This window comes from Hermetia illucens, chromosome 1, assembly GCF_905115235.1.
Source record: "Hermetia illucens chromosome 1, iHerIll2.2.curated.20191125, whole genome shotgun sequence".
Classification (NCBI taxonomy): Eukaryota; Metazoa; Arthropoda; class Insecta; order Diptera; family Stratiomyidae; genus Hermetia; species Hermetia illucens.
The window spans coordinates 104,502,242-104,528,848 of NC_051849.1; the positions used below are offsets into that span (position 1 = coordinate 104,502,242).

A 26,607-nucleotide genomic window follows, 5' to 3' on the forward strand; every position below is an offset into this window, starting at 1 on the left:
GAGCATCTGGATTCTGAAATATCGACATATGTATATCAAAAAATATAATCCACCAGGGTTGCCTTTTCTGGAGGAAATTCACTGTTTTCCTTGGTTGTAAACTTGATCCAGTTAGGACTGAGATTTAAGTTTTATGTAACTTTAGTTCAACGGGTGCGATGGTCAAGGTCGTTAAGCGCCAACTCTCGATCTTTTTACCCCGGCTCCGAATCCCGGTCATTTTTGTTTGTTTTCGTAATCGTGCTATCCCGCTGCTGTAGCAGCGCATTAAATGTATGAGTAAATATTAAGTACAGTCTCATGAAAACTGAAGACTGTGGGGATGCTCTATACTTCACAAAAGAGTGAAAAATAGATATTCACGTATCTTCTCAAATTGTATTCTTGTACCCCCTGCTTCTCAATTAAGCTATTTTGATATATATCATACAATACATATCTTCTTTACTTGTTTTATTTTTTTTCTTTTCTTTCAGATAATTTTTGTGTTTTCTTCTCTAAACTTTCTGTTTTCAGAATTTATTTTATGGTTGACTACATCCTACATGGTTGTGGATTTTCATTTGAATTTTGTGATTTTTTACCACCCACTAGTTTATTAAACCATCGTAAAAGTGTGTTACACTTTGATGATGGCCTTTTCCCAAACTTTACTGGCATCACAACTAACTATAACTATGACTGGGTCTTTAGTTCATGATGGACTTTGAAAATAATCGAAAGATACAAATACTTGATCCACAGCTTTCTCAAAAGTGCGGCATGATGTTTTCCATTTCTATTCTCCCAGAAGTTCTATTTTCACTACTCCGTTTAATTTTCTATTCTTATTTTTCATTCAAGTTTTTTCCGTTTGCCAGCGGAGTCTAGACCGTGTTTGTCACTTTTCCTAGCAAAAAATTCATCTAGCCATTGAAGCTGTCTCTATATCGAGCTTTGGCTGGACTCACTTCAGTTAGTGAGTTGTCATCAGCGTGGGTTACAAGACCATACTATCGAAAACTCCCAAATTTCTGCCTTTTGCTATTAATGTCAAAACTGTTTCAAGAAGTATCTAATCGAGACCTTTCATTTAAAACCACACTTGGTTATATTTGGTGAAAAAATGTGTATAACCTTCTATTGCATGTATGAGAACTTCGCTTGATTTCAACCTAGAATATTGTCATTTACTGCATACCTAGAGGTTCTAGGCTCTAGTCTTTCCACTAAATTTCTTGTCAATAGGTATAATCGCCTCTGAGAAAAGTGCATGTGACAGGCAGGTGTAGATATACAGGTAGGTATACAATTTCCCACAAAACAATTTGCCCCTTCATAGATATCGCGAACTATTTTGAATTATATTAAGAGGAGATATACAATTAGACGAAATAAGAAAGCAGATTTTTCAAATTATTTTTTTAACTAGAATTCGACATGCTCGATTATGGCACTATAGAGACTTGAAAATAATCTATTACTTTGTGAAAAAACGTTTTTTGTAGTTTGAATACAAAAATGGGCGGAGTTATGTCACCAGAAATTTTAAATCGGCATACACTCTCCCGCTTTGTAGGATTTTATCTGGAGGATGGCACTTTATTTTAGAGACATATAGTTTCTATATAACGTTTGGCGTGGCATGTTTCGACGCGGACGTTTCAACACCCTTCATTTCGATGCTAAATAATACTTTTCAGTTACTTTTTTTCCAAATTGCATCTTTTATCTGTGTTTACGTCACTTTGATCACTCACACTGACCCAAAGATGTTAGGGTAGCCGCACAATATGGCGCGTGTAAGTGGTTCCCCGAGAATTCGAAAATGTGATTTCGAATAAAGCGCGTTTACAGTTTTCACAAAAGATTTGTCATAACAACGTTTATTAATGACGTATTAATCAGGCTCCGAAATTCTTTCTCGTATATTGTATCAAATGCTTACTTTCAATCAGCATACATTTTTACATAATACAGCAGCTTCTTCGCACTAAATTTTCAAAATTTAATAATTTACTTTATTAACTCTATTTGAGCAGATATCGTTACGTAGGGTATTTTGAGATACCATGTGCATGGACCACCATAATTTTTTTGCGGGAGTGTAGTTTCTGAGCACGGATCCTTTAAGTAATTATTCCATTTCGGATCCCTACACTCTTCCTCTTTGTACCCTCTTTGTGTCAAAAATAATATCTGCTTCGAAAAGGACTGGTCGAGACCTTTCATTTGATACCCCATATATCCATATTAGGTGGAAAAAAAATTTCGTCCCCCTTGGAATGTATGGGGACACCCCTTTAAACTCAACGTGCATGCGTGCAACGTCATGATTCTCACCTTTTCACCAAATTTCGTATCAATACGAGACAAATAGACAGAAAAAAAGTAAAGAAACTATTTCAAACAACATGTAAGACGGAATTTTTTGTTAAAATAATATAATGTAGAGAGTGTTGACTTTTTAGTACCAGTACTAAATTTAGTACTTTTTAAAGTTCATTAGTGCTTCAGTAATTTTCCTCATTTTCAGTGGTTTTTAGTTAAATAGGTACTTTTCAGTATTTCCACACAAACCGAAATAGGGTTCATATTTGACAGATTTGTAAGCGACAAAATGATGGAAAAATTAAACTGGTAACGCTACGCTGCCTGTCGTCACTTCGTAAAATAGGCCAAAATTTCCGTAAAATCGAAAAAGCAAGGTAGCAATTTCGGTGAATGCACTCTACCACATCATAAAAGGTACAAAAAACCCATTTAACCCGTTACGCCCGTTAGGAGGCACTTTAGAAACAACGCGACCTCATTCGAAATTGACAGAAAACTCCATTCAAAAGCATCATAACATTTGAGGAAGATGACATCCACATCCCGACAGTTTTGCTTTAGCGCAGAGTATTTCCAGTACCGAAATTTCATAGTTGCCGGGCCAGAACAAAACCATTCATCTTTGAAAATAATCAGGAAAGCATTCTGCCTTTATGAAAGAACTTGATATAAAAATCCTAGGATCAGCTTCAAAGCGACCAGAGGGATTGGTATTCATTGATTAGAACATGAAAACGAAGTGTATTTCAATGAGTTGCGCCTTAATTTATTACAACATACGGAAGGCATTGTGGGGAGTTGGGAACGAAATTCGCCCTAAGGTAATTCAATACCTTTCCATTCCGATGAATGGTAATTTTACAACCGTAATTGAATATAATAATCGTTGACGCAACAATCCATATTGGATCAGGGCCTTGAAGTGTGTTAGAGCACTTGAATCAAGGCCGTAACGGTACACTACAGTACACTGTAGGAGGCAATGTGGTCAGTATTGCGCTCGCCCGAGATTATTACTCTGATTTGACTCAGGTACTCATTCACAACTGAGTCGACTGGTATCCGACGTCAAATCACGATACAAATTCCACTGTCACCAGTGAGATTTAAACCGCGACCTTCCGTACGACAGCCTAGTGCTCTAACCACTCAGCTATCCGGACACCCGGACAATTGAATACATAATATTAAAGTTGAAATGGAAGTTCGAATTTCCTTGGTTTTTACTTAGAATCCGTTCATTTTTCTTGTTGATCCAATACTTTTGTTGCAGTTGATTGTGTTCACTTTCCTTGCTTTCCTGATGTGATCTGTATTATGTGCGTCCTTCAACCTCCTCGCATGGACATAAAATAAAATAAAACTACAACAGAGTGAAAATCTTTCCTTTTTGCTTGAACCTCATATAAAAGTACAATTTAGTACCTGTTGTCACATTTTTTTATATCATGATTGCCAGCCTGAGAGTCCGAAAGTCCCCTGCCCTCACCCCTCGAAGGTCACCCCCGTACGTTCCACGCACCGGGGCAGTGCCAGGCTAGTGAACGCCGACAAATAGTGTCAACCACTTTGAACGCGATGTACTGATGGTCACTCGCCGAGAGATTTTCCAGAACTCGCTACGCTTGCACCGATGGTGCCAATGATTTCGACCCAAAAGTTACGTCAGGGACGCCAGAAAGTTGAGGAGCGTATGTTCAAAAGTAGGAGCCCGGTGCTCGGCGCCATTTTTAGGATTCGTTTCCTCTGGAGTCAGGTCGAGGTACGTCCCATTCAAGGCCCTAGCATTAAAGTCACTTGCTAACAGGATCCTGCCCTCCGTCTCCGCCTCATTAGGCAGTAGGTAAACGTTAAAAATCTATCTATATATATATATAAATCTAAAATCTATCTCTGAACACTGAATTCAGACAAAGCCATTACCTCGGCCTTGGGAAAGAACACGAAGTTGAATGATGTCCCGAACCTAAATTGCAGCAGTATCCGAAAAGTCAAGATGCCTAATGCCGGGTCCTTATTCCGGTATTATTCGTTGATTAGTATTACTCCTATGTCATCTTTTACCTATGTAGCGAACTGCACCAACAACTCACATGATTGTATTCTGTCGCATGTTAATTTGTTGCCTTGTCGCATATTAATGTTAGTCTTGTCCTAGCTCTTTCTAGTTCCGTGCTGAAGACTGGACACTCCCTCGACTCCACCGTGTGTGCAACGTCTTCATCAGACAATTCAATTTCCGCTTTCGTTGCAAGCCTTCGCTTGGTGACTTACCTGACCGCATCTGTAGCATGCAGTCCTCCCTCCTGTTGGGTACCTTGCAAGTTGCTGACCTGTGTCTGTAGTCCAGACACTTGTAATCCTTGGTGGGGTTTATCCGCATTCATATCCTTCATACTAGCCATCCAATTTTGATATTCCCGTTGTTAAGGAATTTCGTCGCATACTGCTTGGCGATTTCTACCACAACGAATTTTCCGGCCTCGTGCATTCAGAGAAGTGATACCTATCCAGGCGTTGGTTACATTTGGACATTGACTCCTAATGGCCTCCTTCTCTTCGAGCTTTTCTGTGAGACAGTTAAAATCTTGGATTTCTAGAGATCTGGGAACTACTTGGATAAAGTCTCCTTAAACGCGTTTCTCTCTTTCCTCTTTTCCCCTTAACCCCATATCAATATTAATAATCATTGGCGCAACAATCCAATTGGATCAGGGCCTAAGCAGTGCGTTAGAGTATTTCATTCAAGACCGTAACAGTGCACTACAGGTTTACCTTATAGGATGCAATGTGATCAGCATTGCGTTCGCCGAGATTATTACTCTGATTTGATTCAGGTACCCATTTACAGCTGAATCGACTGGTATGCGAAGTCCAATCACAATACAAATTCAGTATGAAGTACATAATACAAATATTTAAAGGGTCTAATATCGAAAGTCACATGTTTCAAAAACCTTTTTTTTAGGAAACGCGAAAACCTGATTCCCAACACATGCTAATTCGGAAATCGACTATGAGCCGAACGGAAAAAAGTTTTTACACCATTCGATTCAATTTTGGACCATGTGACCTTAGGAACTAAACCTCTCATACGTATTACGCAATTCATCTTTTCTTCTAACCTCCTCGTATCTTCTTCTGAATTTGAAACTAGTTGTCCATGAAAGATTGAAAAATGGAGTGTGGGTCCTAAAAGGACCCTATGTGGCATTTATTATTTCAGCGGATGCGCTGTATTGGGTGAGTCCACGGCAATCCTGTAATTCGGCAATATTACACAATTCCACAAAGATTACACAGCTTTAAGTAACGATCGACCACTACTCGCACAAACCAGTTTGCGGAAGAAAATTGTATGTTCCGACTAAATGGGTGGTGATGCCTTAATGTCGTTCAGGCTGCTCCACACTGGAAATCCACTCTTCAAGAATAAAATAGCAGCATCACCCCCTTACGCACAATACTTAAATTCGTTGAACCAATTAAGTTTAATTACCAGCAAAACACTTGCAACTGTTCTGGAATTTATTAAAACTATCAGAACCACATTAGCTCCCCATTTACCCCGCATTAAAAGCGAGAACAATCATCAGAGCTTGACGCAAGCAAAATCGACACAATTTATTTTCAATCGTCAGAAAGACAAGTCTAGACTGCGGGATCACGCAGGATCGACGTCACCGACACCTCCCCCAAATTTAACGAATCACATGTCGAATGTTTGTTCTTTAGAATTGGCAGCTGCCCAATTTCAATTTTTAGAAGCGTAAAAAATATTTCGCGTGCAAGTGCATCGCAGAGGTTGACCCGGTCATTTCCATGATTCCCTCGCAAATATCTAACATGTCCTGAGCTGAATGCGTTACACATATTATGATATTTTAGAAGTACAAAGATACTTTCTTATGAACATATGATTTGAGAAGCATAGATACTTTAATATCGTATGAGCACATGACACCTAAGTGGAGTATACCAGCCATGCCACGTTTCAAAACGTCTGGTTGGGCCTCGTGAGATTTTTTGAGAAAAGGAACCAGCAGTTTATCAGATTGCATGTGACTAGTTTATTTTTTGAAAAGTATTTTAAGCACAATATTATTGGTAGCAAACGACTTAAAATAGAAAATAACATTAGGGAGTGATTTTATTTATAACGCTTGAAAGTCTTCTATCGAAAATAGTGTTTCGTCTGATGGATCAAGAAAGGCAAAATGGCACTACCCCCTCACAATGTATGTGACATATATATGTATATTTCGATGAAAGTTTTCGTGTTGTTACTGTGTTGACTGAAGATAACATCCATGTTTACTTAATAGATAAGTAAAAAGTTCGCATTAGTTACTACCCCTAGGCCATAAAAAGAAAATCCGGACCCCGGAAAAGCAGTTCCTGAAGCGAAAATCATACCGGTCTGGGGTGACAACTTTATGGGCATTTGCATTGACAAAATGAGCTACGACACAGACAAAGAAGATGGTAATTTGCAACGGAAGAAGATTCAATTGTCTAAAGCCTTGCGGGGAGTATAAATGCCAGCATGGCTTTATGCTTCTTTATGTTTTTAAAGTTTTGTGCGAAACAAAACTTTATTAAAATTGATTCAATGTTTGCCTGTTTGTCACACCAGAGTTAATCGAAAAAGGCTGAACCGATTGTCGCGAAATTTGGGGAGGTGTGGTCTGTGGATCCCAGTGGGGAGTGAGGGCTCAAGACGTATACCCAAAAAGTGGAACCGGTCTCGTTCTCAGAACTTATCTATCCAAAAAATCATGAAACATCTTCTCCCCAGCCCTGTTGTAGGTTTATTTCTTCACATTTGCTAATAATATTGAACTCCTAGTGTGAAGCGTATGAGGCTGGCTGTTATCAATACAGTGCTTTCCAAATCAAATAATTTATGTAAACGGCTTTTTGAAAAGTAGCGAATAATGGAATTTTAATCATTTCTCCCATAGGGAAACATAAAACCTTTTATACCTGAAGTGTCTGGCTTCCCGTTTCCCGACTTGTTATGTACGGAAGCCAGAAAACTAATACAGTAATGCAATCAGCACTTGCACTTGTAATTCAAATTAATTACATTCAAAAGTAGTTGCCTAAAAACCAAAAACACGGCCAAATTGCGAATGACGCGAAGTGTGAGCAAACTGTCATCCGTCTCGCGAAAGTGCAATTTTCTGAACTTTTCTGCATAACACATTACGAGTCGGGCTCGTTCAATACCGCTTCATATAAGTCCGTGTAAGGAACTTCATTCGACAGTTCCCTCACCATGCACGCATTCATTGTATTTTGGCTATAATAGCTAGGAATCGTTGTTACCGCCCACGGTGTTATCAAATTCGATTTCACTCGATTATTAGCGTCAGGTGTGGAAATAGAGATACGCACCAATGTTGGTTGCTATAGCGGGGCCATACGTGAAAAGTGATCACAACTGGTACTGGAAAGTAATATCTGTTTTCGTCATGTTATTGTGATACATGGGAATAAGAGCTAGATACCCGTCGAGGTGTTGACCATGGTCCTCTTTGTGCCTAAGGAAGCATGTGGTGTAGAACAGCGTAAGAAGACTTTAGATTGCTAGGGAAGCTCTGATGATGACGCGTAGAAGTGATTAATGTCCCGTGTCTTCGTCGACTATATGATTTATACCTGGAGCACACAACTTCCGCATTCCAACTTCTTTATACTTGAAGCATCTGTTCCTGAAAATGTATTGTAAGCTGACTCAAATAAGAAAAATACCTCTTTGTTTTTCATTCCATTTTTTTATTGAACCTCCTTTAACCTATACAAATTTAGTTTGACTCAAGTCATGTTTTCCCGATCAAAAATTCACAAATGAAATTTAATACGCCCAAGTAAAGTTTCCCATATTTTAAAGACCAAGGACATTCCACAGCATACACGCACAACTCCACGCTATTGATTATCCTATCTGACCTTGAATCATCGATTTTGTCGTAGTCATGTCAAATGTCAAATAACCGAATCAGATGCTGTCCCAGATAGATAGATTCAGTTACAACTTTTATATATTTAGGTAACGCAATTACCTGAAGAATGGAAAAATTCTGGAATCCAATGTTATTTTCTCAAAAGTAGGGATGTTCTCTGAAGAAAAGTTGATCTTTTTAAAGTGAATATCTCCAAATCTGTAAGATGAAAACTAGTCAAAATATTGCATGTTATTTTTGTAACGTTGTAAAAAAAAGACAAATAAATATACACAATCTCCGGCAGTTGCGAGGGACTTTTTAGGTAATATTCGTCATGCATACACGTGCTTGTTTTCTGGTGCTTCGTGTTGTTTTCTGCTAGCTACCGACATATTACTAGAGAATTATGCATATTAACTGCATTCCTTTCAACCGTCAACCAAACGCGTCGTATTTTCATATTTCAACCATACACGCGCTGTATTGCAGCCAGCAAATGTTTGCACATATTTAAATCAATTTTTGTTATTATTCTCATTATTTTCCTATCAAAACAGAAAATTGTAAACAATGCGTTGTGTAAGAGGCGCGAACATAAGATTTTATCTATGAGGGGTGTTATTAGAATAAGCTTTCACCATATGACAACCTCTAAACAAATATTGTTGCTGTTGCAGCGATGGCTTGAGAATAGAAATATTTGTTATGTTGAGAATGTAAATATACATTAGGAAAACACAAACACATTAAATTATGCGCTTTTGCATTCGAACAAGATATACGTACACAGCCATTTTAAAATATGTAATAAACATGAAAATTATTTATTTACAGGAAAAAAATGAGTGGCATCGCAACAAATTTAGTGTGGAGGCAATTCAGACGAATGTGCTCTAAATCAAGGGAACAGCACGCTAAGGCAAGGCAAGTAAACCTAATCAACGCTATTGGTTCAATCGTTTGAGTTAAAATTAAGCTGTTTTAATAAGCCAACTCTGAATAAAGAATTATTTCAGTATAAATTCGATTTTTATAATGAAATTCCAATTGATTTTATCACAAATCACGATTCGATATTTAATTCTTCAACCTCTACTTTTGTTTCACATTAAGCTTTTCCTCTTGAATTATTTTGTTCTAAGATCGTGTTTACAACAGTAAAATCTATATCAAGTGTTTTCACCACAAACATTTCCGACACAAATTGGAAAATATTTTCGCCATACGTACCTGATTTTACGTCGTGCATCGCTGAGACACTAAATGCAGGAAGACTGATGGAAATCGTCCAGGCGACAGAAACTTCCACCCACATAGAGGGTCTTAGTATGGCACCAATCCTTTGTGGATAAAATTGTCGCCCATGTGCCAAAAATATCTGGCTAAGACTGGCAACGTAGAGGCGAATTGACCAATGTAAGGAGCTGAGCGATATGTTGTTAGCTGTGGGCGGAGGTGAGCATGGCGCTGGTGAGAGAAGGGGAAGCTGCCTTCTTAAGAATGCCAAAGAGGGTATCAGGCGGGAAGCAGGCAATCTTTCTGTCTTCTACTTTCCGCTCTGGGTCCTTCTGTACTAACCGCAGTACCCTTTGGGACATTGCATCCTATCACCAATACTTTTCTGGCTCTTTATCGATGACGTTCTTCATACTGCCTTGGCTGAACTACGTAGAGGGGTTCAATAAAGCATGTCAACTTTCTCACAACGAGTCAAGCACCTGGACCAAATGGCTCTGGATCTGGGAAAGGAGGCAACCAGAGTTGGGACTGAAAATAAACGCCAACAAAACAGGGTTCTCAGCCTGGCAGCCATTGCAGTTTTTTTTATTTATATTAATGGATGGAATATCAAGGGCGTCGATCAATTAGTATGCTTAAGAAGTGTTGCTTCTATGGACTTCGCCTTCGCTATTTTATCCCAAATTTGACAATATGCCTATCTCAACACTAATATTGAAACTGTCCCGCGCCACTATTCTCCCTGTGTTACTAAGTGGTTGTAGAACATAGAAAATGCACTTCATCGTTACTCAAACCGGAAATCGACAACGATGGCGCGTAGGCGTGGGTAACACGCTATACCCCATACAAATAAAGCAACCATACATCTTGACGTTCATCAAAAACCGAGAAATACATGTACGTTGGACTTAGGATAATTTCTAAAGTACATTGACACGTCTCCATTCACAGAAATATCTCATGAGCCACACTTGTGTTTTTATAAATAAAACAACAAGCAAAGCGGCAAACCAGAACCTGAATGCTTCAGATATAATTAAAATGCTAAATGGTAACATCATTGGCCCATACCAAAGAGGCTTCACTCCACGCAAATCAGCAACAGATCAGATTTTCACTCTGCGGCAAGCGATGGAAAAACTGTTGGAATATGGACACCAACTGCACCATCTATTCATCGACTTTAAAGCCGTCTATGATAGCATAGCCAGAGTAAAACTGTACGCGGCCATGAGAGAATTCGATATCCCGACGAAACTAATAAGACTGACTAGGCTGACCCTGACCAATGTGCGAGGCTAGATAAAAGCAGCAGGATCACTCTCAAGACCATTCGACATCAATAACGGTCTTCGACGAGGGGATGCCCTATCATGCTTCCTCTTTAACCAGACTCTGGAGAAAATGATCCGTGATGCTGAGATAAATGCAAGAGGTACAATCCCCTTTCAGTCCACCCAACTACTGGCTTATGCTGACGATATCGACATCATGGGAAGAACCACCCGAGCCGTACAACTGCCTTCAACCAGATCGAGCAGGCGACGCGAGATCTTGGGCTGCACATCAATGAAGGCAAGACAAAATATATGGTGGCAACGTCAGCACCGAAGACGAATCAACCAACAACATCAAACCGCACTGGTCAAACACGAAGAAGAATAAGGATAGGAGAATACAACTTTGAGACCGTTGACAATTTCTCCTATCTAGGGTCGAAAATCACAACCGATAACAACTACGATGATGAAATCCGCGCACGGTTGTTGTCAGCCAACAGAGCCTATTTCAGCTTACAAAAACTGTTCCGCTCGAAACGTCTCACCATAGGGTCAAAGCTCTTACTGTACAATACTATGATCTTGCCAGTCCTCATGTACTCATCGGAAACTTGGGTTCTTAGCAAGAGAAATTACGAACTCTTGGCCGTGTTCAAGAGAAGAATCCTCCGGAAAATTTTTGGCCCCCTACATGAGGATGGACGATTCCGTAGCCTACGTAACCACGAAATCTCTGAGCGATACCATGGCCGTCCGGTTGTGGATAAAATACTGCTCAATAGGTTACAGTGGGCGGGTCACTTAATCCGTATGGATGAGGATAATCCCACCCCGAAAGTCTATAAGGGCAATATCTATGGCAGAAAAAGAAGACGAGGCAGACCCTGGCTAAGATGGAGCGATGGCGTAGGTCAGGACGCCAGATAGCTTTTAGGGATATCGAATTGGTGGACCTCGGCGCAAAACCGGAATGTCTGGAGTTCCTTATTGTTGTTGCGCCGTTGATGTTAAATGGTAAGTCTAATCTTTACCGACGTAACTTCTCTATTTGGGTAGACCACACATTTAATACGGTGTTGGAATTGCCATCGCAGAGGGTTCCCCAATGTCACTTAAGAAGTCGAACGATTTGATAACGGCTTGATGAAGTTCACCACTGTATCAACTGATCACACTATTCACTTCTTCACCGCGTAAACACCACAGATAGTTCGACCTGATACCGAGAGAGATGCCCTCTGGTATCTTCTCGATGCAAAAACCTGCAACGTGCCTGCTGATGAATATTTTATCATTGCAGGCGCCCTTAATGGTCATGTCGGTGAAAAGGCAGAAGGCAACAGGTGGTTTGGAGCACGCAATGACGGTGGCCAGCATATAATCGACTTTGCAGACACCTATGACCTTGTAATAATAAATACATGGCTCATCAAACGATTGTCTCATCTTTCCACATTTTGTAGTGAGAACAGTAAAACGCAAAACGACTATATTCTCATAAGATCCAGACACACTGACTGCAAAGCCTTTCCCTATGAGACGATCACACCTCAACATCGGCCTTTGTTTGCCGCCTTAAGTATGAAGCCACTGGTAAAGCAGTGTAAGACACGCACCTGCCGTCGCGCATTAAATGGTGGCTATTTCGTCAGAAGACATCATTTCGTTTATGCAATTATCAACCATTGCGAATGTCGAAGAATCGACGATATTCACAATCAGCAACCATCGAGGTAATCAAACTACGTAAGCAGTATATCAACCGAGATACTTGGCTTTAGAATGATGTTCAAATGAAAATCAAATGAATCGCCTCTATCACAAGTCTCTCGACAATAAAACGCTGATCAATGGGCAAAGTTACAAGATCGAGCGGCCCATTACAAAGGTCTTTACGATAAATTGGACACTCGGGATGTCGAGGGAGATCTGCATTGACTTGTTAAATGAAATCGAACACTTCTGTTGCGTTCATAACAAGAACTGGACAAGGAATGCTGACCGACGGAACGGCCGTGACGAATAGATGGCGAGAATATTTAGAACAGACTTCAATGGAAGAATTCGTTCATCTGCCACTTCCACAAGCGTTACCGATATTTGGAGCAATTTCACTTATCAACGCCACTGAAGTTGTGGAAGCAATAAAACGAATAAAATCGGGGACAGCCACAGGACCTGACAAAATCGCATCTGAGCTCTGGAATGCGAGTAGCTGTGACCCGACACTGTGGCTTAGCGAATTCTTCAAACGGGTTACTGTAAAAGGTAGAACGCCATTTGACTGGCAAGAAAGCATCACAGTTTCAATATGGAAAAAGAAAAGTAGTCCAGCGGAATGTTCCAATTACCGTTCGATCCGATTGATAACTCTATCCGCGAAATCGTTCAAATAACCGCGAATTAAGCCGGATTGGTCAAGAAATATCGCCCTCTTTACATTGCATTTTTAAATCTGGAAAAAGCGTTTAACGGTGTGACACACGAACTCATTTGGTATGTTGGCTCATTTGGTATAACAACATCTACTGCCAGAAGAACTCGTGCACTGAGTTCAATTACTTTATCACGATCCGAAAAGCAAAGTTCGAAGTGTGTCGGGTGTATTAAAATCGCTCCCGGTCTCTGTCGATGTTCATCAAGGAAGCACCATCTCAGCACTCCTCTTTGTTATTGTTATGGACCCTATCACACAGGATATCCAACGTCCAGCGCCTTATGCCACATGCAGATGATGTTTTTCTGGTGTCTCAGAGAAAAAATGATCTCGAATAACTGGTCCAAAAATGGATGTCCATGAAATAGGCATTATCACTGTCAGCGGCAGTGACCTGTCCAGAACTGAGCCATTTAAATATCTCGTATCAATGCTATCTGCCAATGATGAAGCGCGTTTCGAAATTCCTGCACGCAATAGTGCAACCTGGATGAAGAGGCGTTCCACGACCTGCTTTTTTATGACCGACGTATCAACGAACGCCTCAAGTCGGAAATTTACCGCAATGTCGTCCGCCCAGTCGCCCTCTATGGTTCTGAGTGTTGGCCGACTACAAAGGAAAATGAACAGCGTCTCACGGTAATCGATATGAAAATATAGTGTTGGACCAGTGATGTGAAATACCATGATCCCATCCGAAAGGAGGATATTCGCGATCAATAGGGAGTTGCGTCGATCGTGTAAAAATCGCGAGAGAGGTGTCTTCAATGATATCGTCATGTAATTCGCGCTAACAGGGAAACACTTGCCGTCGTTTAAACATCGTAGCGTATGGGAAATGACCAAAAGGTCGGCTGAAACAATGGTGGCTTGATACGCTGGATGGTTATTTGTGACCGCTTGTGATTGGGACAGAGTTCGAAGAAAAAGAGTGTATCGTCCCAGACGTGTTTAATGTGCTCTCTTCAACCTCCTCTCCCCTCCAACAATTTTTCACATTGTACCAACAATATTGGTAGCAGATATATATACATGGTTATGACAGAAAGTACAACAGGAGAGTTGAAAATCTTTTCATTTTGCTTGAAACTAAGTACACTCATGTAAAAGTACTATTTATTATCTTTTTTCATATTTTTCTTACAATTTTTCCCCTTCCACAACCCTGCAAGCCATCCTGATCCAACACCTAGTATATAGGTATATAGCAACAACGGTTGCAAGTTCACATTGGGGGTACTCTCGATTAAAACGAGATTATAAAATCACAATCACTTCGAAGCAAAACCAAACTAATTATGTAACAAATCAGAAACCGGGACTAGGTCGTTTGAAGTATGAAAGGCTTTGGGTGTTTTTTATGCGTCTGGAATCCTCAGTGGGTAGAGTCCTAGGTTGTCGTACAGAAGGTCTCACTGGTACCAATGGAATCTGTGTCGTGACTGAATGTCGGATACCAGACAACTAAGCTGTGAATGAGTTCCTGAGTCAAATGACCGTAATAGTCACGGTCGAGTGCAATGCTGGCCAATTTGTCTACTAAAGTGTACTGATACGGTCTTGAATGAAGTGCTTTAACAGACGTCAATGCCCAGATCCAGTTGGGTTATCACGTCAACGATTATCATTATAACAAGAGGAAATTTGCAAGGAATGCATCGATACGCCCTTTTGCCGATACGATACCGAACTGATTAGAAAAGTGCAGATGCCGACGGTAAACATTTCAAAAAGTGAAGGCATAGAAGCAAACCAAATTACGAATTATAGAATTTTTATTAAGTCTGCCTGTTCGGACGGACATGTCGTTGAAAACAGTCTTTCAGATGCGACATCATTTGGTAGCTGGATATAAAATATTACTGCGTCAGAAAACGGGAGGACATCCTATTGCTTGGGTGATTCCAGAAATAACCTTTGAGAAAGTCAGTTCCCAAAATGGACAATGGTTAATCTTTTTCAGCTTTTACAATAAAATTTTCACAAACCCTTCATATCCCACACCTCTTAGGTGGCTTAGAACTCGTGCTTGGTTGTAGCATCACCGATTCTGTAATCGTTTATGAATTCGGTAACTCTCCAGGCCGCCTTTAGCAACACGAATAGTAAATTAATTCTATTATAGAATGTTTGAAGATTATGATTATCTGTGGTCAACTTGAAGTTTATGAGATCATACACGGATGCTAAATAATATGATTTTTCATTTTCCAAATCGCTTGAAATTTCGATACACTCTCTCTTGCAATCGGAGACTGTTAACTGACGAAATAAAATCGGAAAAGACAATAGTGGCTTTGCTAAACACCTCTGAAATACAGAAAAACTTACTCCCCAAATTAAGCCTAACGCAGAAGAATCTTCCAATTGTTAAAATTGAAAAGATGGCTAACAAATGCATTCCCGACCCAACAATGAAAACGTGCGATTACCACATACCCTTATGTGGAGCATAGCGGATCAGATGCACCAAAGGCCAATCACTGTCGGCTCTTCGCAATGCACTTATGCTCCCCATGACTATCCGAAAAATTCCATACTGTTCTGTGATATGTAATAAGGCAACCATCTCGCCGTCCATCCTGGGATAGTGGGGTTCATTTCTTAATTTGATATTGTCTTAGGCTAGAGTAAACCGATGACAAAGTACAGATGTGTATTGCTTGAAAACTTGGAGCGTTTGAGTTAACAGTGGACTGGAACAATCTCAACTTATGAGCGACGTCAACTTCGATGACAACAGCGACAGAAGCAACGCTTTTAGGAATATACAAATGTTTGATCAATGTAAGCAGGAAAAAAAGGTCCTGGTTTTCTTGATATTTATCTCTGCCCTGACCCCATTTACCTTCTGCTCCAAATGCGGAGCCACTTGATCAAGGTCTCTAACTCGATGAGAGAACAAGGAGATGTCATCAGCGTATGTAAGATATTTGAAGAAAGATAACATTGCTCATAGATCCCCTGTACCACGATTTTACCTTTGTGTAACATATTACATTTTGCATCGTCATTTGCCGTTAATACGGATCGACCATCGTTGTTGTTTGCGGCTTTTGCTTTTCTTGCCAATGCAGGGGTACAATTTGTTTTGTTACGATGTACATTACGTTGCATTTCTCGTACTTTTGCTGCGTTAATGGTTTCAGCGCGTCGCGCTCATCTCCGTTTGCAGCCATCAAAAGAGCTCTCAGCTCATTACCTTCATTGTTCCATGGCGCTATCAGATCATAAGGCAACTATACACACGCCAAATTAAAATCCGTTTTGACAACAGCCTACTTCTCATCAATATTCTCAGGTATTGTTCAGAATTTATCTGTTCGCGCAACAAAAGAATTTACCGACTACTGAATGACAGTTTGATTACTGAAATGTCTGGGCTCACAGTCTGCTCCTCTAAGAGCAGATACAGCTGCAACACGCAGGCGAAGGTAAGGTGTCCTTCTACGCTGATTTCAGCAGCTCTTTTGTTACGCATACTAAGGAGACAACTCTCAAACTCCTCTCTTCTATATCGAAAGTCCCCGTTGGTGCGTGAGTAATAATACACAATTGAGATGCTCCTTAACCTAAACCGGAATCTCGCAATCAAGAACTTGCCAGATTCACGTCTGCTATCACTTAGTGTTCCAGAGTACAAAAGCACACACAAAACGGAGAGGAGTTCTCTCCAGAGCTCCATCATCTCACTTCACTTAGGCCTATGTCGCTGGAATCGCTTCGCTTTCCGAGCCTTTGATATCGGTGTCGAGGAGCTGTCGAACATGCTCAGTCAAAGGTCGCATCCGTTAAATAAGTTCCTATCCTATCCTAATAACATTTCAGTAATAAGAAAGTTTCAAAATTTGTAAGTTTCTAGCGCACAAATTTCTGTTCCTTTTACGACACGAAGAGAATACCTTGATATACAATCAAGGTATTTGACCACCAACAACATTTTGTATCGCATTTGCATGAAGGAATTCAGCGCGACATGACCTATTCTAGATTTTTTATAGAGTGAAATTCAAAATTTATCACTGTGTCGGTAAATTAATGTCGCCCTCTCTATATATCTGGATCTACAGAAGGCATTTGATGGCCTTGCCAGAGAAACTGGTGCGCTGAGTTAGTTGCTCTACAGAATTCAGACGAGTAAAATTCGACGTGTTATAGATATATCAAAACCGCTTCATCAAGAAAGCGCCCTCCCAACCCCTCTTTGTTCTTGTTATGGGCACTGTTACACGGAACATTCAGCGCCCAACACACTACTCTATTCGAATGATGTTTTCCTAGTGTCTCAAGCAAAGCTGATCTTGAGCAACTTGCCCAAGAGTGGATTGTTCGACTTATGCAATACTGTCTCAGACTGAATCTTTATTCAGATTTCTTACAACCAAACCTAGTGAAACAGGTACTATCACTGGATAAATTGGCGTTCCACAACTGGCATTCTTTGTGTTCGAAACATCAACGAACGTCTCAAATCCAACATTTACCGCAGTGTCATCGGCCCTGTCGGACCAACTATCAAAGACAATGAACGGCCCCCGCGATAATGGAGACGACGATATTGCGTGCTGCTGGTAGAGCCAAAGATATGAATGAGGAGCATCTATTAAGGTTAAACGACACAGAGCAAAGAGAGATATTTTGTGGATCACGAGAAAAACATTCCTTAAAATTTCGATTTAGTCCTGCATCATTGATTTTTTCTTCCAAACTCAAGGCGACCCTTGATCAACTCTACCGGGCATGTGGATATTGATGGTTCAAAACGTACATAAAAAATTAGTCATGTTCCTATTTAAAACCAATAAATCCTTTGCACTGGAATTTTTCTTGCAAATTTAAATAATAAGAAAGTCCCAGGTTCTGAAGCCGGCATTGTAGCCGAATACAAGCATCTTTATATCTAGCTCCCTGGACTAACCACACCGCATTCGTAGAAATTCTATGGTCAATTTTATTTTCTGGTAAAGTCAAGGCTTTGTCGGATAAATCTGCTCAACTGTAATCCTACCAGAAAGTGTTTCCTCTTCAACCTGGGAAAACAAATGCGGTGGCCTTCCGAGCACATGGGCAGTTTTAGAACTGGAGCGGATGTGAATCATCATCAACGGCGCAACAACCGGTATCTGGTCTAAGCCTGCCTTAATAAAGAACTCCGCCTCAGGCAGGATCTGCCTCATCTTTCATAAATATTGCGTGTCCGGATAGCTGAATGGTTACAGTACTCGTATGGAAACTCGCGGTTCAAATCTCACTGGTGACAGTGATTTGACGTTGGATACCAGTCGACTCAGCTGTAAATTAGTACCTGAGTCAAATCAGGGTTATTATCTCGTTCGAGCGCAAACCGACCACATTGCCTCCTATAGGGTATCCTGTAGTTTACCGTTACGGTCTTGAATGAAGTGCTCTAACACACTTCAAGGCCCTGATCCAATATGGATTGTTGTGCCAACGATTATTATTATTATAGATATTGCCCTTATAGACTTCTCGGGGTAGATCATCCTCATCCATATGCATTTGTGGCCTGGCCACCGGAACCTATTGAGCCGAATTTTATCCACAACCGGACGGTCATGGTATCGCTCAAAGATTTCGTCATTATGTAGGCTACGGAATCGTATATCCTCATATGGAGGGCCGAAAATTCTTCGGAGGATTCTTCTTCTGAACGCGGCCAAGAGTTAGCAATTTTTCTTGCTAAGAACCCAAGTCTCCGAGGAATACATGAGGACTGGCAAGATCATTTTCTTGTACAGTAAGAGCTTTGACCCTATGGTGAGACGTTTCGAGCGGAACAGTATTTGTAAACTGAAATAGGCTCTGTTGGCTGACAACAACCGTGCGCGGATTTCATCATCGTAGCTGTTATCGGTTGTTTTTTTCGACCATAGATAGGAGATATAGGATATATAGGAGATATCAACGGTCTCAAAGTTGCAGTCTCCCACTTTTATTCTTCTCGTTTGACCAGTGCGATTTGATGTTGGTTGGTTGGTTTTTCGTGTTACCGTTGTCACCATATATTTCGTCTTGCCTTCATAGATGTGCAACCCAAAATCTCTTGCCGCCTGCTCGATTTGGATGAACGCAGTTTGTACATCTCAGGTCGTTCTTCCTATGATGTCGATATCGTATAACATAGCATAGGCCTGCAGTTGGGTGGACTTAAAGAGGATGGTGCCTCTTGCATTTACCTCAGCATCATGGTTCGCTTTTTCCAGGGCCTGGTTAAAAAAGACGCATAATAGGGTATCCCCTTGTCTTAGACCATTGTTGATGTTGAATGGTTTCGAGGATGAGCCTGCTGCTTTTATCTGGCCTCGCACGTTGGTCAGAGTCAGCCTAGTCAGTCATTAATTTCGTCGGGATACCAAATTTTCTCATGGCCGCGCACAGTTTTATCCTGGCTATGCAATCATAGGCTGCTTTAAAGTCGATGAAAAGATAGTGCAACTGATATCCATATTCCAATAGTTTTTCCATCGCTTGCTGCTGAGAGCAAATCTGATCTGCTGCTGATTTGCCTGGAGTGAAGCCTCTTTGGTATGGGCCAATGATAATCTGGGCGTATGAGGCCATCCGGCCTAACAAGAAAGCGGAGAACATCTTACAGATGGTACTCAGTAACGTGATACCCCTATAATTGCTTCACTGCTTCACGCTGGTAGCATTTTTCCATTATCTTCAGTTGGCGCGACCTCCAACTCACCGATATTTTGGTTGTTCAGGAGTTCACCAAAGTACTCAACCACATCCCTCCTATATGCCCATTCTGTCAGAAATCAGATTTTCCTCTCTGTCTCGCATCGAGGTGTATAAGGCTTCATCCTACTGACTTGTTTGTAAAAGTTCTTGGTGCGGTTCTGCGAGGTGGAGAGATTCTAGGTAGTATTGTTATTCGGGCCCACCTGCCAAAGAGATAGTGATTCGGATCTATATTGGCCCCCTATATGTTCTGACATACATAAAGTTTAAATGTGGTCAATTTGGTTGAAAGTGGTCCCGTCTGGAGAGGCCCACATTTGCTTGTGGGCTGCTTTCCGCGCAAAACAAGTACTTCCACCAACCATTCGTGTGACACTGCTAATTGAATAATCCGCAGTCCGTTATCATTGGTATTCTTATATGAGCTATGGGAGGCAATGTATCACCTGAATACGGGCTCCATCCCTACTTGGCTGTTGAAATTCCCAAGTATGATTTTGATATGATACCTGGGACAGGCTTCGAGGATTCGTTCTACTGCTTCGTAGAAGGTATCCGTCTTCGAATCTCCGGTCTCCTCTGTAGGAACGTAAACGTTAATGAGGTTTATATTTCTAAATTGGTATTGACTAGCTACTTGGCAACTCCTCGGTGCAGCGCACGTTCCATGAGAAAATGTGCATACTTAAGATAGTAGTACAGTGTAATACTCTAAATTTTAACGTTATTTCATTTTCCTTAACAAGAAAGTAATACACGATTGTTCTGATATTTTAGTACGATTTGAATGGAAGCTTAAAATTTACAACAAAATTTGCTTTCACTTAATTTTGCATTAGTTAATATGGTCTCACTCGTGGAAGCACACAGTCTTCTGTGGTGGTTCCAATTAAAAAATAAATTTCCTTCTATTCTTAGACTCTTCGAAATATGCGGAACCTCAAATTGCGCATATCGGCATGGGTAGGTAGAATGAGAGATTGACATTCAAACTAAATCACTTAATCACTTTCTTATAAGTGTTACCGCGAAAATTTTAAAACATTGTTCCAAGCAAAACGCGTTTCAAATTTTGAAAACAGATTTTTCATAACAAAACTTACTAATGTGATGCTCCAAAATTCTTTCTATGTCAATTTCTTATTTTCTAATAGTGTATATATTTATATATCATGTGTAGAACTTAGTCAATTGACTATAGTAATATAGCAAGGAGGATATTATACGATATACGATTGCTGGCTACTTTCCATTTCTATACATAACTACTGCTGCGCGTTCCGTTTTTTGTGCTATAACTTTAGAAATATTCTGAATTTCAATCTAAGATTTTGACTGTACATTTTTAAGACATTATACATTCCAGGTATGCAAAAATCTATTTTTCGATATCGTTGCCCTGCACTACTATCTTAAAATGAATGTTTTTAATCAGAATATGAAATCGGATTCTTTATCTACTTTTTTTCTTATAAACCCAGCCCAGTGTCACAGACCTTATTACCTTGGCGAGATATAGAAAAACTATTTACTGAATATAAAATACTGTGAAGCCCACATTTGATAGATAGCGCAGACTAATTACAGCTAACAGGGCGCTAATTACAAATAAAAGAGAAAGTGGTAGCTCCGATCTGATAAGTGTAGTAAATATATATGCACGCCCGACAAATTGGTTTGTAGACTCAACTCTGATGCTTTCCAATATCTTATGCAACAAATGGTTCCATGGAATCATTCGGTTCCTTCGCTTCCACAGAGAATATACTGACAATTGTAAATGTGAATGAGAATCATTTTACGTTATCTCGTGATAATAAATCAACGGAACGTAGTCTTTGAACTTGAATGTGAATTTGGGTTAATTGACATCTGTTTAGGAGAGTTCAAGCAACGTTGATTGCTCTTCAATTTCTTGGAGTAATACAAACACGCAATATCAGTTATAATAAAAACTGGGTCTCAAATGATTTATATGGCACTATCTAGAAGCTCCGACGTAAATATTTGTGAGCCTGTAGGTTTTATTTTTTATAAATTTCTGTATATATTATAGATTGGACACATTTGCCCAATTACTCACACGCGACGCAAATATGTAAACTTCAAGGAAGTTTTTGGTGCGCCAACTATCTCTTCCAGGTCTGGTGATTTATAAGTGTGCTAAAGGAGATAGCAGCCCTGGATGAACGTGTTCAAAACATTCTAGCACGATTTACAAACATGGGCAAAACGTGAATCGCTACGCCAACAAATTAAGTTCCTAACTTATGTTGATTCCATTCAAAAATATTTGATTTGTCGCAACCTCCACTTGTTGGTTTCAACTAATTGCACAGTATCAGTTTCATGTCTATTATAAAATTTGTAGTTTATTAGCATTTTGCTTCAAACAACTTACATTTATTGCTCCACTTGCTCACTTCTTAGTTCCTCCATTGAGCTCAAGTTCGCCGTTAAATTATGTGTTTGTTGGTAATTAATAAAGTCGTCTAATTAGAATTTCGCTAAGAGGCAATTGTGTGTCCGAAGTGTGCCTACTCATTCAGAAGTGTATCAATTAAAGTCCAATCGAGGTTGTTATTAACGACCAGGAAATCACAATTTCTTGCAAGCTACCCACTTTCAATAGAGTTTACCTTACACTTCCAGTAATAATCATAATGCCATTAAGCCTCAATCACATGTAATGTCTACAGTTTTGTGAATTTCACTCAATGGATCATATGAGCATTGTGGACATGATGAATAACCGCACATTTGGCAACTTAAGTGAAAATCCATTGTGTATATTGGCCTATTTAAAAGCGTCACAGCGTATGCAGTAAACACTGGAATTGAGGAAATTTTCATCCACGTCAGAAAGTGGTAATAAATTTTCTCTCTGGGAACATCGAATCAAATGACGATTAAATGTGTAATAAAACACACTCCGGATATTGTCTGCGCATACGGAAGCAACGGATTAGATACTATGCATAGGGATGCGTTGAACTTCATTAATGAAGAGCAGAAAAAGGGACTTTGCCAATTTAAATCGCCAAAAAGGATGAATGCCATATATCCCTATTTGAAGCAGAAACTAATGCCGACATAAATGATAAAACAAGAATGTGAAACGATTGCCCTTACTATTATGATCGAGGTGGATCACATCCCGTCTCGTCGAAATTTCTTCCCATTACCCACCAAAATCCACTGTCTTCAGATCCCAACATCGCTCACTTTCGTAATCAGCGACACAAGGTTATCTACTTGTTCATGAAGCCAAAAGAATCCACGAACTGTATTCAAAACATCACACGACAAGTGTCATGAAGCCAAGCGTATTCGTAGAAGCAACCCAAAATATCATTGAAATGTCGTTCCAAACTACACCATAAACAGGGGGAAAATTCCTGATAGAGTTTAGCCTTTTGTAGTTCACAACGTTATTATAAAACGTTGTGCATCCACGGTGGACGGGAAAGTTATTTCTAGATCCAAAGTCTTCGCGAGGAGGATAATACCGGGCTAGTGAGTCCTATTGAGATAGCCTAGTCCAGTCTTGTATCTACTGTGCACAATTGAAACCTCCAATGTTATCACCAACTTTCGTTGATTACATGGCTACTATTTATATTAACTTATCATAAAATGCCTCCGTCCCAAATTCAATAAGCACATGCATGTGCCAATATCGTTCCTCGTTTGAAGTTCTGTCGAGTCAGAATACTCCAACGATAAGCCGAAGACGAAGGTTTGCGACTTTCAAATAATAGCGGCGGCGGTCACTTTTCACGGCAGAAACTATGCTACCAGGATATACAAATCGATTGACACCCTCGATGGTTTGCCCATTAATGCAAAGAGAAAGAATCCCATAACTAGTCACCACTAAAGAGAACAAAAGAATGTAGGCGATGAAAGCTGCAGAAAGCCACAAACCTCTCATCGTTTTCGTTAAGACTTCTCCGAGCAAAGATTTGCCAGTATCTAATTTACAGAATCGAATACGTGGTTATCGAAGATAACAGAGGGTCACAGTCGATAAATGATTCCACCTCCGAGGCGGTATTTGTTTATTCTAAATCTACAACCTCAAAAATCTATACCTCTTTTACAACGGCTTAAGAACAAACAGTATAAGCCGTCCAACGCCCTGAGGCATCTAGGTGTTACGCAGCCATTCCGACTGCAAACGGCTCTTCCCAGTCCTTTTAAACAGGCTTAAGATCTTTTATGGCAAGTGTTCATGTATGTATTTCACCCCATCTAAGTCCGCAGTCAAATCCACTTTTCTTCTCTTAAGTTGTTCAGCATCGCGCGAGCATATTTCTCACAAGGTTATAGTCCAAAGACTGAATGAATTGAAGTTTCCTAGTGACCTTCGAGAGAGATGTAATTCAAAATATTTCCTAATGTTTTGAAACCACATATTAGACTGGTATAATGGCGTAATAGGCGTGCGTTCGCCAAACCACACAAGATTGTACGAATCAGTCGGCCAGTGGCTTTGTAGATAAGTAAGTGTACATCTGCCATTCCCACCAAGTCTCACATTGTTTCAATTTGAGAACACAACCCCACCTTGTTTTCAAGGAAAGAGAACGATACCCAAAGAGGATTCCTGGTGACTTTAACGTGTAGGCCCCCGAGTGCGGAAATAGAGACACAATTACATAGCAGTACAATTTATTAAACGCATATAGTTGGACATAGTATTGGTCCAAAAAAGTAATATAAAGACCTATCGGAAAGGGAAGAATCTATCATTTATTGATATAATCTTATTCAAGCTGCATTGGCACGTATGTCGAAAATTATAACAGAGAAAAACCGACAGGGTGATCTGCAAGAACAATGGATGAGCAGTCCTTCATGTTAGTGTAGCTAGACCAACCCAAGAAGTCAATCACCTTCTCTGAAAGAGCTCTTCATATAATGAAGTTTATCGTAAAAACGAGCGGCGCATGCAAGCGAAGCCAATGCATATATTCCAGCTGAAGATCTAACTGCTGGTGGAATAGTAGGTAGTCAGATAAGTGGCTTAGTGTGTGTGCTAAGACTGACCCCGGAAAAAAGGCCCCTAAACAAGCCGTCAGAATTCAAGGGAGAATGCCTTAAAGGACACTACTGAAAGGTGAACGGAACCCTGTGGGAGACACGCATGGAATTGTGGCGAGGAATAACGTGCACGGCTGGCTTGCTGAAAATTGTCTAGAGGTTATTCTCCTTAATAAACCACAATCGATTGCTTTTCGTTGTTAAAGACCATATTTGATCGGCAAGTGGATCATAACTGATAATAAATTAATCCAGGGTTTGGTTGATAATGCAATTTCCGGAGGGGGGAAGAAATGCATTTTACAGGACTAATTAGAGTCTAGAACGGAAGTACCTAGCGGCAAAAGACACTACGAGCATTCCACAGAGCTCCGTATCGGGTCAATTGCTATACGATATCATATAGAATGATGTCCTTAATTTTGCGGTTCCGCAGATGCCCGCCGTGGTGGGTTTTGCCAATAACATAGCACTGATTCTAGCTGCAATGCATGCGAACAATGCTAGATTGTACTCATAGCTAGAAAGTGCTGGACTGATACTTGTGAAAGAAAAAACAGGAGCGGTCTTCATTGCCAAGCAATGGAAATGGAATTATAACATCACCTTCAAGCTAGCTATTAAACATTCAGAGGGTGATCAAAGCCACAAAGTTGAAGAGCATGTCCAGTAAGCTTGCGACCATCTAGTTTTGCTTCACATAAAACCTTAAATAAATCGGAAACTGAAAGCTAAGCGCTTCAGTTGTGAGAGATTTTGTTGACTTTTTATAAAAGAATATTTGGGTAGACGATGGTTCCTTTTATAATTCCATTCAACACATCTGTTGACGGTTTCGTCGCAAGAGCAGAGGCCGCTCTTCATACGCCACCTTGCCTCTACCCTGCGAAGTAGCGGCGGAGACCGTCAGGTATTTTTTGAATGCCCGGTGTGCCCCGCACTAAAATGTGAGACTCAATTGCTTCTCAAATTTAGTTCCGTCCGCCATCAACTAGATGGGAAATCAGGACCAGCTCACATTCCCAAACATGAGAATATTGATTAAAGTCCACGGCTAGTCGAGAGAGCAAGCAGATGTCACTAGCGTAATCGAAGTGTTTGAGGAACGATGCTATGATTTACTGAAGCTTTCCACGTTCTCTAGCGAATGCGGCATGAAACAATCACCGACAATAGTAAGGAGTAATGTTGTTGTACCCTGCTTTGGACCAAATTTACATGCCCCGCTCGACATTTTGCGCAATTATATGCCGCTGGTAATAGCCGCTACTTCACTGTTGACATTGCCCAACCATTTTCTCAAAATCGAAGAAGAGCAGATGAAGCGGGAATCTGAATTCTAATCACTATTTCCAAATGAATGGCAAGCTGTTGATATGATTAGTCTGCTGTCTGTCGATGAAGCTTGTGTGAAGTCCTTTGATATTAATTTAGCTATTAACTTGCAGCCTTCTTCTCTATTCTCAATCATGAATTCTTTACAACTTGAGCTTCAACTGAGAGGTATAAACAACCTACATTCAGTTCGAGCAGGGGCGCGAAATCTTGGGCTCCATATTAATGAAAAGAAGACGGAATAGATTCACCTATGGGAATGTCAACACCAAAACAACATCGACATGGTAAAGAT

At 40.3% G+C, this 26,607-nt stretch overlaps 1 protein-coding gene and 1 long non-coding RNA gene across 3 annotated transcripts in view; one reads left to right on the plus strand and one right to left on the minus strand.

The window, feature by feature from the left end:
* Positions 1 to 26,607, plus strand: part of LOC119652132 (electron transfer flavoprotein beta subunit lysine methyltransferase-like) — a 241,981-nt gene that overhangs the window by 128,726 nt on the left and 86,648 nt on the right. For both annotated transcript variants that reach the window (XM_038056074.1, XM_038056082.1), the window contains exon 2: positions 9,101 to 9,188. In XM_038056074.1, the coding sequence (XP_037912002.1) occupies positions 9,106 to 9,188 (83 nt within the window). In that variant the 5' untranslated portion in view covers positions 9,101 to 9,105. The remainder of the gene's footprint in view (positions 1 to 9,100; positions 9,189 to 26,607) is intronic.
* Positions 8,074 to 26,607, minus strand: part of LOC119652171 — a 25,959-nt gene continuing 7,425 nt past the window's right edge. The window contains exons 2-3 of the long non-coding RNA XR_005249517.1: positions 8,382 to 8,480; positions 8,074 to 8,324 (exon numbers count right to left, since the gene is read on the minus strand). This is a non-coding gene — a long non-coding RNA (uncharacterized LOC119652171). The remainder of the gene's footprint in view (positions 8,325 to 8,381; positions 8,481 to 26,607) is intronic.